The sequence below is a fragment of the Glycine max genome, chromosome 3 (genome assembly GCF_000004515.6).
Source record: "Glycine max cultivar Williams 82 chromosome 3, Glycine_max_v4.0, whole genome shotgun sequence".
Classification (NCBI taxonomy): domain Eukaryota; kingdom Viridiplantae; phylum Streptophyta; class Magnoliopsida; order Fabales; family Fabaceae; genus Glycine; species Glycine max.
Genome location: NC_016090.4, coordinates 37,305,496 through 37,321,398, shown reverse-complemented (window position 1 = coordinate 37,321,398; position 15,903 = coordinate 37,305,496). Strand labels below are relative to the sequence as shown.

Sequence of the window (15,903 nt, the reverse complement as noted above, 5' to 3'; positions counted from 1 at the left end):
TGCATGGTCTAAATTTTAGTTCAAGAATGAAAAATACACATATGGTCTGAATTTTAGCTCAAAAATGAGGGTGGTTCAAACTTCAAATCCAAGGGAAATAACTTGACAATTGCTGAATTTATGTATGTAACGATCCCGTCTAGTGCTACTTAAACGTATAATCACACTTAAAAAGAAAATTTAAACTAAGGCCTTTTAAAATTTATTAAAAGTATTGAAAATTATCTAAATTGGTTATTTAAATGCAAAATTACTAACTAACTTATTATAGTTATTTATATCTATTTTTTTAATCAATAAGGAAACCAATTTATTTAATCTTTTATTAAGGTATGATTGATCTTATTATCTTAAATAGAAAATAACAATTCAGAATTAGAGTAATTACAATATTTTAGAAGAATAAGAGTAAAAAGTGGCAGTTGCAATGTATGGAATGAAACTATCAAATAAAAGAGATTGATTTATATTGATACGGTTGAAAAGGAAAGGCAACATTTGACAAGCGTAACTTTAATTTGTAACTAATATATATATATATATATATATATGGCTTTGATATATTTCAGTGTTTATTTGAATTTTAATTAGGATTTGTATGAGGGAAAAGTTAATTAATGAGATAAAATAGTTACTAATTAAGAGAAAAAATATTTATCTATAATATTACTTATTATTTTTTAATTTTACTATTGAGAATAAAATATTAATTTTAAAAAATATTTTTGGAGACTTTTTGTTAATTAATTTTTAGCTCTGATTTTTTTTCCATTAGGAGGAGGGTATATATGGATCCCGTTTAATGATATATATATATATATATATATATATATATATATATATATATATATATATATATATATATATATATTAATATTTAAGTGTTTGTTTAGGTTATCAGTTATAACTCGAGTTTAGATTATTTTGATTTTGTAAAATTAATTTTAGTTAAAAGTGAATTTGAAGTGAAACAGTAATTTAAAGAAAAGTAATGTTATTTGAATATGTTAATAAAAATCACTTTTAGATATAAATTAATTTTGTTAATAATGATATATAAATATTTTAAAAATAATGATATAACATTAATAATGTATTTAGATATTTTTGTCAATATGCATGCACTTAAGTTTTTTCTCTTTCAAACATTACTTCTCTCAAAAGTCAAAAAACATTACTTAAGTTTATTAATCCTGTGTAATTTTATCAAAAAATGTTTTTTTTTTGAAAGACAAACGAAACTTATATAAATAATAACAGCCACGAAATGTGGCCCAATGAGAAAATAGAATAATCAAGATCCAAGAAAATTAAACAGAAATCAAAGAGATTTCAGTTAACACTTTATAAGCTTCCATGTTTATGTTTTTTTATTATAATTTTATCATGGTTTTTATTACTATAGGAGAAAAGTGGTAAAGCAAATTCTGATAATAAGTAATGTTTCAACCAGACCTCTCTCTACTTAGTGGTGGAGAAGTAATCGGCATTTGTTGTGTTGGCAGAAATTCTTTACGGATGTTTAATCCTCATCAGTTCCCCTTGCCTTGTCGGGGATGTCACACGTTAATATAATTTGACAATTGGGTAATTAGGCAGAATTAACATAATTTAGTTATAAGCAGAATTAACGTAATTAGGCAGAATTAAAAGTGATATTGATCATATCTTTCTATAGGAAATTAACGACTGTACATAAAGGATAATATTTCATGGATATATGCCTAATACTCTTGTTGGGTAGATGAAAATGAAAACGAGAAAAAGATAAGAAAGAGGAAATGAGAATAAAGGAAGGATAGAAAACGATGTTTGTTTGGTTGAGTCGAAACAAAGGATCCGAGGAGAAAAATAAAAAAAGTGCCAGTCTTAAATTTTTGAGTTAATTATGTTTTTGTCCATTAATTTTTTTTTGAATTTTTACTTCTAATTCTTAAATAAAAAATGGACTAGTCTTAGTGCCTGAAATAAATATGACGAATTTATTTCACACATTATTTATTGTTATTAAATATTTTAATGTTTTATATGCAAATAACCATATATGATACTTAACAACCTCCTAACATTATTAATTACTTACACGCAATAGAAAAAAAACTTATTAATAATCACTTACAAAAAGAAATATATTTTAACATGCAATTAATCTTGTTTTGAAGTGGTGATTGAGTATTCAAATTTGAGTGCAACCAATATCATTTTCCATACTAAAAAGAGTGTACATCACGGGAAATGTATGTTTCAAAAACAGTGGTTGTGTGTCCCCACCAATGCCTCATGTACCACACACACTTTGATAGGGCAGACATATCCACAAGACCTCTCTTTTTAAAATAGAGATATGTGATAGGGATATTTAAAAATAAAAATAAAAAAACCTAGCAAGCAGAAGCGCGTGTAGTTCTGAGTTCGGTAGATCCATGCCGTCGAATAGAATACGATCGTGAAAAATTGACACCATTGACGCGTACGGAAGTCTTGGCGGTACCACCCGTACGGTGCACCCATGCAGATAGATAGAAAAATATATTAGTATTTTAATTCTGTTTAATTAACCCTTTAGTTTAACTTTGAACAAACTTTTACCTTTTAATTTTTATACTTAGAAATCATTTATCAATTTGAAAATATCGAAACCTCCATGGCTCCATTACAAAAATACAAGTTAAAAGCATTTTTTTTATAATGTAAAACTTTTTATGTTTAATTTTCTCAGACATCTATAAATGTTAATGCATACTTATTTAATATTCATGATAAATAATTGAATTTTCACAGAAAATATATAAATATTTAGCTTAAGAAAGTTCATTCTGTCTTCTTACAAGTTTTCCATCGCACACAAAGTAACTAAATACATGTTTACATGTGGTAGAATATTCATAAATTTATCGTGGCTTTTTTAATACATTAGATGTGATACACTATTTATTATAACGTTTTCTTAAGTTATTTTAGCAATATGATAATAAATTGTTAACTATTTATTTAAAACAATAAGATTTGAAATTATTATAAATTACCAAGTTTTATTATATATCTTTAACCTTAAATAGAAAATATTGGCAGTATATTCTTGACACATTTTTGTATATTTTTTATTATTAAGTATTTAGTGAGTTGTTATTTAGTTATAAAAATATTAAAAATGATATATTAAAGTGTATTTTTTTCTTAATTACAGTAATACTCATGCTGTAAAAAAAAAAAAATTGATTTTATCATATTTTTGTACCGTATATATCATGTCATTATCAGGTTTCTATAAATTTTTATTGGATTGGTGTCTAGTTTTCTATGTATTTTCGTGTCGTGTAAATCCAATATTCCAATTTGCAAACGCGGCTTCACCGACACGAAACGACATTGTAGTGGCTTAGTTAATCTGACAACACATGGGTCATATTCCCATGTTTCAGCCGTTTTTTCTTCTTCTGTACATTTTATTACATTATATCATATTTTATACTCCTCTCGTTCTTCTTCTTATTATAAGGTGTAAATTAAAAGTATATTTTGATTTTTTTTATAAAGTTTAATTTATATTTTTATGTATTAATTATTTTTTATAAAATATTTTTTTATTAATTTTAGTTTGAGAATAATGTGATAGGAAAAAACATAACTCATTTATAATTGCTAACTTTGTTTACGAGAATCATTTTGGAAAAATATTAATTTAAAATAAATTTAATGATTTTACTTAAATTAGTTAAATTATTTAATATAAATGAATTAGTCATTTAAATCTTATAATAAAAAGTAAGGAGAATATTTATATACATAATCGTTGTTGTCCATATTTATATGAGATATAGAATATAATTTAGATAATTTTTTCCGTTTACTTTTTCATTATTATTATAATTGTTATTTTATACCAACAAAGAAAAATAAATATATAAATAAAAAATAATAATTTTATAAAATTAATCTTATTATTAATAATTCATCTATTTTTTGTCCCTCGTAAGGAATATTGACAGAAAAAATTAATTAATATTATATTAAAAATTAAAATCATAATTATTTTGAGATACTTTTTTTATAATTATAATAAGATGGAAGGAGTATATTGTTGAATTTTTTAGTGAAAAAAGTAAAACATTTAATTAAAAGTGGGTTTTAACTTTATAGTACTATTATTAGATACTGGGAGAAGTAGGATTTTAATGATGCATTTAATGAATATTTAAATTCATTAATTGATTTTTTATGTATCCATGCGTTATATTTAATTTTATAATATTAAGTTAAAAAAATTTTGTATAAAAAAAAATAAAATAAAAGACTTTGACCTATTTTTTTCTTCTAAAATAAAAATAATTTAGGCAATTTATTTTCGGTTATACTCTTTATTACTAATACGTATAAATTGGATCAAATGATTTATTTGGTTATTTATTATATTTTTTGGTTTAATTTAATTTTTTATCATTTAAAAAATTTAATTTGATTTTTTATATTATTTTTTGTTCATTTTAGTCATTTATTTTTTTTAAATTTATTTAATTATTATTTTTTAATTCGGTCCTTTCATTCATTTAAGATTGAAAATGTTAATTATTTAAAAATAAATTATTTTAGTTAAAAATAAAGTGGAGGAGAATAAGAGAAAATTGAAAAAAAAAAATTTTAAATTATCAACAATGTTTGAACAAAAAATTAAGATAAAGACTAAATGATAAATAATCAAATTGTAATTTTTAAAAGATAAAAGATTAAATAATCAAATTGTAACTTTTAAAAGATAAAAGATTAAATTGAACTTAAAATAAGATAAATAATCAAATTAAAATTTTAAAAAAATAAAAGATTAAATAATCAAATTTTAATTTTTAAAAGATAAAAGATTAAATTGAATGAAAAATAAGATAAATAATCAAATTAAAATGTTTAAAAGATAAAAAAATTAAATTGAACTGAAAATAAGATAAAAAATTAAATTGAATTGTTTAAAAGATAAAAAACAAAAAAATTATTTAACCTATAAATTCCTATATAAACAATTTGTATCTTTACAAAACTGTGAATTTAAACTAATTTTTATTCTTGTAAGCCATGAAAATCTCATAATCCATGATCTTGACAAGGAAAGTCGTCGGGCAAAGAAAGACGATGGTTCCTCCTCGTCTCTCCTTTATTATTTACTCTCTTTCTCTTTCTATTTTCTACGCTTGACACACTCAAGTCTAGCTCTGGTATTCGAAACGCACTTTCTAGATTTTAGTTATCATCGTGGTTCACTCACCCACCCCACCCATTCTTTTACTTTCACTCTCCTTGCACCCCTCAAGACCGCAACTACTTCACTTTCTCTCTCAACCCTTAATAGTACTTTGTTCTTGCACCCTTCAACCTCCATGGCTGATGCCACCAAGTATGTTCCCATCGCTGGTACCAACGTCTCTTCCATTCTCAAAACCAGAAAAACGGTGGCTGCTGCATACTCTTTCATACTCGCCTTCGTCGCTTTCACTGTTTTCTTAGCCTTTTCCCCTTCTTCAAACGCTTCTTCACCTTGGTTCACCAACATATTCTCTCCCACATCCACCACCGACGGCTCCTACAAGCCTCAAATTCCTAACATTTTCTCTCTCCTTTTCCCAAACACTACTTCACCCTCCAATTCTTCTGATCCCCTGCATAACAACACTCACTCTTTTAGATCTACCAATGCCACTTCTTTATCTCCTTATCCAAAAACAGCCTTAGAATCTCAAACACTCAAACAAACCTCTTTAGAAAACAGAACCCAGACAACCTTGGTGAATTCAACCCAACATGCAGTTCCTGTTCCAACCACAAACCAGACCACGGATTCTCACGCGCCAAGTTTGGAGGTGAAGTCACCACCATTCCTTGCAAGTAAGGAACCGCCAGGTGCTGTAAAAAATCAGACTTTTAACTCTGATGAAGCTAAATCTGCGAGCACAAATCAAACTACAAATGCTACTGCAACTGCAACTGCAACCAATGTTTCAGTGAGTTTCCCTGTTCAGAATGTTCCAAATCTGAACACGAGTTCTAATTCTTCGGTGAAGGTGGATTTGGTGAAGGGTACTGTTGTGTCTAATGATAATTACACCGCTTCTCTGGCGAGGAAACAGAACAATGGGAAGGATCACGCTAAGGGGAACGATGAATCGATGGAGTCTCTGATGAAGTGTGATTTTTTTGATGGAGAGTGGGTTAAGGATGATGCATATCCTCTCTATAAGCCAGATTCTTGCTCTTTGATTGATGAACAGTTCAATTGTATTAGGAATGGAAGGCCTGATAAGGATTATCAGAAATATAAGTGGAAGCCAAAGGGTTGCACCCTTCCAAGGTATTCGAATCTGTTTAATTTGTTGGTTAGTTTTAGATGGTAAAGTTTTTAACTTCATGGGTGTTTATGTTTTTGTCCAAAATTGACAATATTTTGTCTATTTTATTTTGGTAATGTGAATTTGTTGTCTTGTATTATACTTGAATTGATTCATTTGCTAATTTTCTTTTGGGGGGTCCCAAAATTTGGTTGAATTGGTAATATAGGTTGGATGCGCATCGAATGCTGCAATTGTTGAGAGGGAAACGACTGGTTTTTGTTGGCGATTCGCTCAATAGGAACATGTGGGAGTCTTTGATTTGCATATTGAGAAATGCTGTGAAAAATAAACACAATGTTTATGAAGTAAATGGAAGAGTTAATTTCAGAGGCGAAGCCGCTTATTCATTTGTTTTCGAAGTGAGTGTTGAACTCTTGTGCGTTCTACTTTTTCCTTATTTCTGCTTTGATTTATTATTCTTTACCTCACAGAGCTGGTTTGGTATCTCAATAGGATTATCACTTCTCCGTGGAGCTTTTTGTGTCTCCATTCTTGGTTCAAGAAGGGGAAATGACTGATAAGAATGGGACAAAGAAGGAAACACTTCGTCTCGATTTGGTTGGTAAATCTTCATCTCAATATAAAGATGCAGATATTCTCGTCTTCAACACTGGCCACTGGTGGACTCATGATAAAACTTCTAAAGGGTAATTACAATCAACTTCCCTTTGCAATGATTGCTATCGATACTGTTTCATTATGTACCTGCATGCCTGCATACTTATTCATAACTGTTTTGTAAGTTTCAAGATTAGAGAACCATACCCTTGTTATGAACATAAGCTTTAAATTGCGCATGACAATTTTCAGGCAGGACTATTATCAAGAAGGTAACCATGTGTATTCCGAATTAAACGTTCTTGAGGCATTCCGAAGAGCTTTAACAACTTGGAGCAGGTGGGTTGATGCCAACATAAATCCATCCAAGACCACGGTCTTCTTCAGAGGCTATTCTGCATCCCACTTCAGGTGAAGTACAAAGAATTAATTTAATTTCAATGTACTGATACACTATCACCTAATCATGGATTGTCATATATGGAAAAAATTGTTGAATTTTATAGTAATTACTTTAAAAGTCATAATTAGGATGATTTCTAATTGATTAATAGTATAAAATTATTTACAATGACGTCAGATGAAAATTAAACTCTTAATACAATTGTATTGGTAATTTTTATACTTGTTTTGGTTTCACATCACATTACTCTTCACTTCAATTTCATTACTTGCAAATTGAAAACACATTTCTTGAGTTCCCATTAGAAGTCTTTACTGATCACTATAAACTTTTGTGTTTCTATTAATGATACTGCAGTGGTGGACAATGGAATTCAGGTGGTCAATGTGATAGTGAAACTGATCCAATTGACAACGAGAAGTACCTAACCGAGTATCCAGATAAGATGAAGGTTTTGGAGAAGGTGCTAAAGAATATGAAAACCCGTGTGACTTACCAAAACATCACTAGAATGACGGATTTCCGGAAGGATGGTCACCCCTCCATATACAGGAAGCAAAATCTATCACCTGAGGAACTAAAATCACCTTTGAGATTCCAAGACTGCAGCCACTGGTGCCTTCCGGGTGTTCCTGATTTATGGAATGAAATTCTCTACGCTGAACTTCTGTTGAGAGAGTATCGGAATCAGCATGAGCAGAAGAAAGCATAGGTAAACACATAAACTACCAAACTTCTGCCTCACTTATGGTCAATGAGTTAAGCTCAAACAGATGCAGCTGCTGTATGTTCCATTTTTGTTCCCACGCATGTCCAGGATGGTGAAAGAAAGAAAAAGAAACCATCTACAGAAGAAAGTGCCTTTTGCATTTATTTTAAAGGTTCATAAAATTAAGTGAACCAATATAATACAGAATTAAGAGATGTGAGTACCTTGATCCTGTGTAATAAATTTGTTCATATGGAAAACAAATTGGTGAGGAGAGGAGAGAATACGAGGATGGTGTTATTTGTTATTGTAAATCATCCCTTACCTTGCATCTTCATTTTCTTTCTTGCCTGAAAGGCTGATTCTTGGTGTAAATCTATAATCAATTAGATTTTATATATTACTATAATCAAATTATTGAGATGAACTGTTCCAGCACCCTTCTGTTAATTTATCCGATTGCACAGTGAACTTTTTCTTCCTAGTCTCATGAAGCCTGACTATTGCAAGCTGTGTACGTTATTATTCTCCTTCCCTTTTATTATTTCGGTCACAGGATTAATTAAAGGGACATGCTAGGTGCACCCCGCAATTAAGTGAATGTATAAAATTGTCCTTGTGTCAAAGTTTGAAAATAAAATTAATTTTTTAAAAAATAATTTCTTCATCCGGTAAAACAATTTATTCTACCAGAAGAATTTGTTCTACCGGAAGAAGGTTCTTTTGGAAGAACAAATTGTTTTATCGGGAGAAGTTCTTCCGGTAACTTCTCCGGAAGAGGATTTTTCCAATAAAACAAATTGTTCTACTGGAAGAAGGTTCTTCCGGATGAACAAATTGTTCTTCCAGAAGAACCTTCTTCTAGTAGCTTTCCGGAAGAAGGTTCTTTCGGTAGCTTTTCGAAAGAAGGTTCTTCTGATAGAGTAATTTGTTTTACCAGAAGAACCTTCCGGTAACTTCTTCAGAAGAAAGTTCTTCCATTAGAACAACCGGAAGAAGGTTCTTATGATAGAATAATTTGTTATAATGGAAAAACCTTCTTCCGGTAGCTTCTTCGGTTCTTTCAGGAAGAACCTTCTTTTGAAAGAAAAAATTATTTTTTAACACAAGGACAATTTTGTCCATTTTTTTAATTGTTGGGTGTACAGCAATGTTGCTAGGTGCACTTAGCATGTCCATTAATTAAACTTGCATATCCAACTACCGTTTTTTTTTTGAACTTTTTCTATTTCATATTCAGAATGAACAAAAAAAAAGGGAGTGTGGGTTGGCCCCTTAACATGTTTCTTTTCAGAAGGAAAAAAATCTGATTAAATCTCGAGGTGTATTTTCACTCAATAAATCAATTTACCTCGTACGGAACGATGAGTAGAGTAATTGTGAATGACGTACTTTCACAGTTTCACGTAAATGTTATGCTTGCCTAATATTCTTAGGTTCTTCATTTCACATATGTTCCGGACGCGTGTTTATCGTGAAGTGAATGCCTACAAAAAGAAAACTCAACATGAAGAGGAAAAAAATAAAATCACTAACGTCTATTAACATTATATTTATGCTAAAAATACGTGGTTGATATTTATGCTTTAATTGTAAACATTTATAATATGATTCAAGGGTAAATGTTTATTTTTCTCGTACCCAGATGATGTAAGTGTTGTTTAAATCTTGGGACATCTTTTGATTTTAGTGAGCTTTGAAATTTCATTCACTTAAACTTTTTTGTAAAAAAAAAAAACTTAAAATTTTGCAATGATGTTCCTGGCAAAACAGAAAGGAAAAAAAAAAAAAAAGAGTTGTGGCGGTGCATTGAAAAGTCAAGCCATTTTAATTGAGGACCAACCAAAGTTTTGTGGAGCCCAATTTCCCTAAACTGAGAAACTTCCACTATGGAGGATGGGATGTTGTTGTTTTATTTTTCGAAAAAGATGGATTTGTTAAGTTATTTAAAATTGGGAACATGTTAGATCCAAAGAGTTGCTCTATATTACGCCGGCATATCTGAAAAACTTAATAAATTAACCAATTAAATTATAAGTATTTAATAAAATTGGATTTAAAACTAATTAATGAATACAAAATAATATAATATAATATAAAAAATTATGATAAGATAGGAAAGAAAAAAAGAACTTATAATCTTATATGATCAAACAATATATTAAACAATGTTTTTAGAAATATTATCAAAACATTATAACCAATTAAAATAAGTTTCTTTATCAAATGATACAAATAAAGTAAAAATGTTTTAAAAATCCTGCCAAATATACTCATTATATTTTGTTGGAGGAAGCCTAAGATAAGTTTAAATTTTAGTCGTTAGCAGTTTCTAGGGATGAGATAACAAGAGCCATTAGCATATTTTATGTCTGTTAGTTTTTTGATCTTGAATCTTGTAATTCAATCTATATATACATGGGAAAGTAATGAAGTAAAGCAAGGTGTTTTTACATTCTTTTATCTTGTTTCACATTTATTTACAGTGAACTCTTTTTTTTCTTCACCGTGACGGACAAAATTCGTTACGAAAATTCATCTCTTTCTTCTAACATATATGTAAGATTTTTAACGGTTATCTTCCAATTATGTATCACCCTTTTGACCTCGGGATCAATGACCACCATAATAATTAATTACCACTTTTAACGGTTATATTCCAATCTTAATCTTAAGATTTATCAACGATTAAAGAAATATATGTAAGACTTGGCATTTTGTTTACTTTTGTGGTATGTTTTTTTGTTGAATAAAAAGTTATTGTAGATTTTTTTATCCATATTGGTAGCTTGGAATATGATTTTAATTTTCATACGTAAAAATTTCAATACTAAAAATTAATCAGAAATTATCTAAGGTGTAAGTAATCTTTAAAGTAATTACTATTATAAAAATAAACAAAGATTATCATACATTATAATATATAATTAGATGACAAAGTAAAAAAAAATACAGTATCATTGCATACTAGTTAAATATTACAGTCTAAACGGATAGTTTAATTTTAATAAAATTATACCAACAGAAATTCACCTAATCATGAATATGATGTGGCAAAACAAAGCGTAGTTGAATTAATATTGTAAGAAGAGATAAGAAGTTTGTACAAAATGTGACAAAACAATAAAGTTATATCAATAGAAATTCACCTTAAAATAATAAACCCATACAATAGAAATTATAGTTGTTTATAAAGTTTGTACATTTTTTTTTTACAAATTAAAGAGACATAAGAAGAGAAAGAAAAAAAATATTATAACTCAAATAATTGGTATCTCCTTATTGATCAACAAAAAAGATCATTGTTCCGATGATATATACGGTGAGGACAAGCTAAGCAGCATAACAAAAGAAAGAATGAAGATAATTAACTCAAAATTGAAGAAAATACGAAAATGATTTTTTGTCCTCTTTGATATACATTATTAATTTATTATTATTATACCTAAACGACAAAAAGAGGTCAATCAGATGATAAAGCAATCTGATGGGCCATCTGGGCCTGCTGCAGGTGGGCTTGACCATTAGGTCAGGGCAATATTCTGGGCTTGTCAACAGACATCGCAGCAGAGATTTGAGAAACACTATTATTGTTGGTGGGGGCAGAGGCATTATTATTATTGGTGGTGGTGGTGGAAGCGGCGGCGGCGGCGGCTCCGGTGGCGGTGTTGGTGGCGACGCGTTCACAAGCGGGACACATGGTGAGGGTGGTAGCTGGAAGCTGCATGAAAAACGGTTGACATGTTTTCAAAGCCCTCAGTTCTTGCAGTTCCTTCTGCAATCTCCTATTCTCTTCTGTCAGACTCTCGCAGCATCTCTTTAAGTACTCACAATCCACTTCTGTCTGCTTCAACTTTGTCCTGTCATTATTCTTGTTTTTTTTTTTCAGAAAAACAAAACAAAACAAAACCAACAAACATAGCTTCATGTTCTTTATAGTACGTTCTTAATTAGTTCTTACCTTGCCCTTCTGTTCTGAAACCAAACTTCCACCTGACGGGGACGGAGATTTAACTGTTTTGCAAGTGCAAGTTTTTGCTTCTGCACGATTTCATTGTAAATAAAAAAAAATAAGAAATTAAAATAGTACTAAGATGTTTATGTAGTATTAAACTAAGGAATGCGAATTAAGGACTGATTAGTGTTTGAATTTTTTAAGCAAAATCTAGAAAAAAAACTAGTTGAAAGAAGACCTTGTTAAAGATAATTAGCTATATTTTTGTCATCAATATATTTTGTAATATTCGTTAGACCATTAATATGATAAAAAAAATTAGTTACAAGTTGTTATATTTTAAATTTTAGTTATAAATATAGTTAAATTCAAATTATAAATAATTTGAAGTTTATTATTCATCTGTATTCTACTCTATGTATATATCTTGTACAGTTATAATTAAACTTGAATAAAATTATAGATATTATTCTATCTTTCAATGATTAAAAAAAAATAATAGAGAAAGAGAAAAGGAAAGTGAAAGTTACGGGATTGAGAGTGGTGTGTTCTTTGAAGCTGTCTTCGAGGAAAGCTGATTGTTGTTTGGAGAGTCTTAGTTTCTTCCTTGATGAGCCATTTTCGTCGTCATCGCTGGCACCTTCACTAGACTTTCTATTGTTCCTGACACAATAATCCATCTGAAAAGATGACACTGCACTGTTGGGAGATGAAAGTGCAGCACCATCGTCGGTGTCATCCACCACCCTCACCGGAATCTCTGATGTCACACGTTCCATACCCACTGTATATATATGTTGTATACACAAACATAATGAAACAATTAACTAAGAATATCCTAAATAAAAGTAGATAAACTTGTGTGTGTTAAAAGCTAAGGGTTTAAATGATGATTTAGAAAGACTAAAGAAGGTGTTTATTACGTACGTGCATCGGAGAGCCATGGAATTCGAAGGTGTGAGTGTGAAAAAGGAAGAACTGGTGTTGAAGGAAGAAGGTCGAGCTGAACGGGTGGATATGAAGAACCCCTTTTGTCATCAGCCAGTGCTATGCACAAACTCACTGAATCATTTTTTGTGGCCAAAGAGACGGTTTTGGGTGTGTCGCCTAAGCTCAAAGCTAGCTCCATCTGTGACAACTTAATTAAGATAGTGTGGGTAGAGAAACTATAAAAGAGAAGGGTTTCGGGTATTATATATATTGTTGCAAAAGAAAGAAATAAATAAAGGGTATTTAGAAGAGGAGTGTGGTTTCGCGAAGCAAGTGTAGACTTTACTCTACTTTGAAAGCAAAGACTCTATCTATATATCTCTCTATTTCTATGTAGTCACTAAATGGTTTATAGTTATACTACAAAGCAAAGAAGAAAGTTGTGGAGTCTCAAAAGGCTCGCACACAGACCAGAGTGCTGCACAAAATGAATAACTACTCTCCTCCTTTCTACAACAAAGCGACCTACTACTACCTTTTATTTCCTCTGCGTGGAGAAAAGATTGACCCACAGTTCCAACTTGACAAACGCACGTGAATCCATTGAAATTGAAACAACTCTTACATTTTTTTTTTTAAATTTTATTATTTATTTTACTTTCCATGCTATTGTATTCTGTACTGTACTCCTACTCAAAGTAAAAAAATAAAAAGAAAAATCCTATTTAAACATACAAATACTGCAACTGTTTCATGCCACACCCGTAGATAATCACAAAACAAGGGCGGGCCTGAAACATTGCGCTATTAATAATTAGCCCTTCCCTTCCATATCCATATTCCATTATTCTCGTGACGTAAATACTTTAAGAAATTCATATTCTGTATATAAATATATAGTATAGTGTTTTTTAGGATGTGTTTGGGTGTTAACTACATAAGTTATTTTAGGGTATGTTTGGCTTGCAAAAGAAAGTTTGAGGAAAGAAAAAGAAAGGAAAGATAAGAAGTAGAAATTGAGATGCTTTTTCCTATAAAAAGAAAGTTATTTTTTAATATTTTTCAACGTGGTTTTTAATAAAAATATTTTTTATTGATTCTTTTAATTATTAACAGAATCCTTTAATTAATTTGTACTTTAATTTCTAAAGTTAAAGTCAAGTCTATCCGTTCACTCTTTTGTGAGGAAGGTATGACTCTTGCCGTGCTATGTGTGTCTGTAACTCTCAATGCAATTACATTTTCATATTCTTAATATATAAGATGCACAACCTTTGCCATGCCTTGTAGCGTTTTCCTTTTTCACTTTTTCAGGAAAAATTTCTATTTGAGACAAGTCGGATATTAGATGTGTACACCTGGCCTCTTCCATAAAAAATTCAAATCTAGTAGTAACTTCCACTTGAGATCACAACATACTTTGGGCGGGTTTAATTTACTTTACAAGCATTTTTGGGTTTGTTTGAATAAACTTAACTAGAAATATTTCAAAAGTTAAAATTAGTTTGTATAAGTTAAAAGTCATATTTTAAAGAAGTTATATGAAACAACTAAAAATTTATAAATTATGAAAAAAATATTCTGTTTTTTCTTCTGATTTTATTCTTTTAAAAATACTTTTAGATAAATTTATCCAAAGAAATAAACATTCATTTGAGGTTGTACACTTGAACTATCTAAAGACCAAAGAATAGTCTTTACTAGCACCAATTAGTATCTGAAATTGTGATTGAGTCACTTTAGTCATTAGATTTAACGAAATTAAAAAAAACAAACTTTTAAACAATAATTTGTTTCATCTAAGTCTATAAATTTAATCACTAATTGTTGTCTCTGGACATTAATAAGTCACGCATTACATGTAATAAATGAAAGAGAATCTAATAAATATAAAAGAAAATGGATATAGAAATTGTATAATATTTTTCTAAAATCTAATGGAATTTAAAATATTAATTATATTCCTTAATTCCTAAAAAAAAATTAAACATCAAACAAAATAAGACTGCGGTAATACACTTAATAACATAGTAAAATTGAAGACGTTTAAAATTATTTTTTCGTTTTTTATGTTATCAAGCATAGCCTCAAATAGAGATACAGGAGAACCAGTACGTTAAGGGTGGTGAGAGATTGAAATAGTTCCACGACACATCGTAACTTCAAACTTTGTTGGAACCAATATTATACAAAAAAAAAATATATAGTTATATATAGATCAGGAAGTGAATAGGTCTAATATGTCGTGCTTTTGAGATCATCGCAATAATTGAAGTCATGCAGGCTTTAATGATAAACTGCAGAGAGAAGAGAGAGGATGCGTGAATTATTCGGTAGGACAATCTTTCAGAAGACGAACAATGGCATAAAGTGAACATCTTGTAATGATTGTTAATGGAATGTAGGAAAAGCCATAGCCCAACATGAAGCAATGAAACCAACTATGTTGTCTTATTGTCTCAAAAAAATTAACCTTTTTCTCTTAATCTTCTTTACCGCATTCAAATAAGACAATTGATTACCCTTATCAAGTTAAATAATATTAGGAAACACGAAGTTTAATTACATAGGTTGGAGCTTTCCTCTTCATGGTTACTTCAAGCTTAATGTTGATTGATTGGTTAAAACTTAAATGTTAAAACCTATGAAGTTAACATAGCTTTTATTTTGTACCTTCGCAGATTTATTCATTTTAAAATAGGTTATGCAAATGTGTTTTGTAATGAACTAACGTTGAGGTTGGGTCAGAGTGAGAGGAATAGTCGAATAAAGTGGCCGAGTATTGGAGTGTGAATAAGATTAACCCTTCGTTAGTTTGCAGTGAAAGAAAACTGAAAAAAAAGAATGAAATAAATAATAAAATGAGATGAAATTTATATTTTTACGCTTTATTTTAATTGAAAATTTTCATTTTAATTAACTTTTTTTTTTCCATTTCATTATACTGAATGGACCCAAAGGGCTTTGGTTTTGA

The 15,903-nt window shown here is 29.5% G+C and overlaps 2 protein-coding genes across 2 annotated transcripts; one reads left to right on the top strand and one right to left on the bottom strand.

Moving 5' to 3' along the window:
* Positions 1 to 5,069: 5,069 nt before the first annotated feature.
* LOC100785240 (protein trichome birefringence) lies at positions 5,070 to 8,465 on the top strand. Its single transcript, XM_003520492.4, has 5 exons — positions 5,070 to 6,334; positions 6,541 to 6,733; positions 6,828 to 7,021; positions 7,185 to 7,343; positions 7,693 to 8,465. Exons 1-5 carry the CDS (start codon positions 5,367 to 5,369, stop codon positions 8,045 to 8,047), a joined length of 1,869 nt encoding a protein of 622 aa, XP_003520540.1. The 5' UTR covers positions 5,070 to 5,366; the 3' UTR covers positions 8,048 to 8,465.
* A 2,957-nt stretch (positions 8,466 to 11,422) lies between these two features.
* On the bottom strand, positions 11,423 to 13,443 carry LOC100784703 (homeobox-leucine zipper protein HOX11). The gene is made up of 4 exons (XM_003520491.5): positions 12,927 to 13,443; positions 12,530 to 12,783; positions 12,006 to 12,085; positions 11,423 to 11,904 (listed from the first exon to the last, which is right to left on the bottom strand). Exons 1-4 carry the CDS (start codon positions 13,126 to 13,128, stop codon positions 11,574 to 11,576), a joined length of 867 nt encoding a protein of 288 aa, XP_003520539.1. The 5' UTR covers positions 13,129 to 13,443; the 3' UTR covers positions 11,423 to 11,573.
* Positions 13,444 to 15,903: the final 2,460 nt, after the last annotated feature.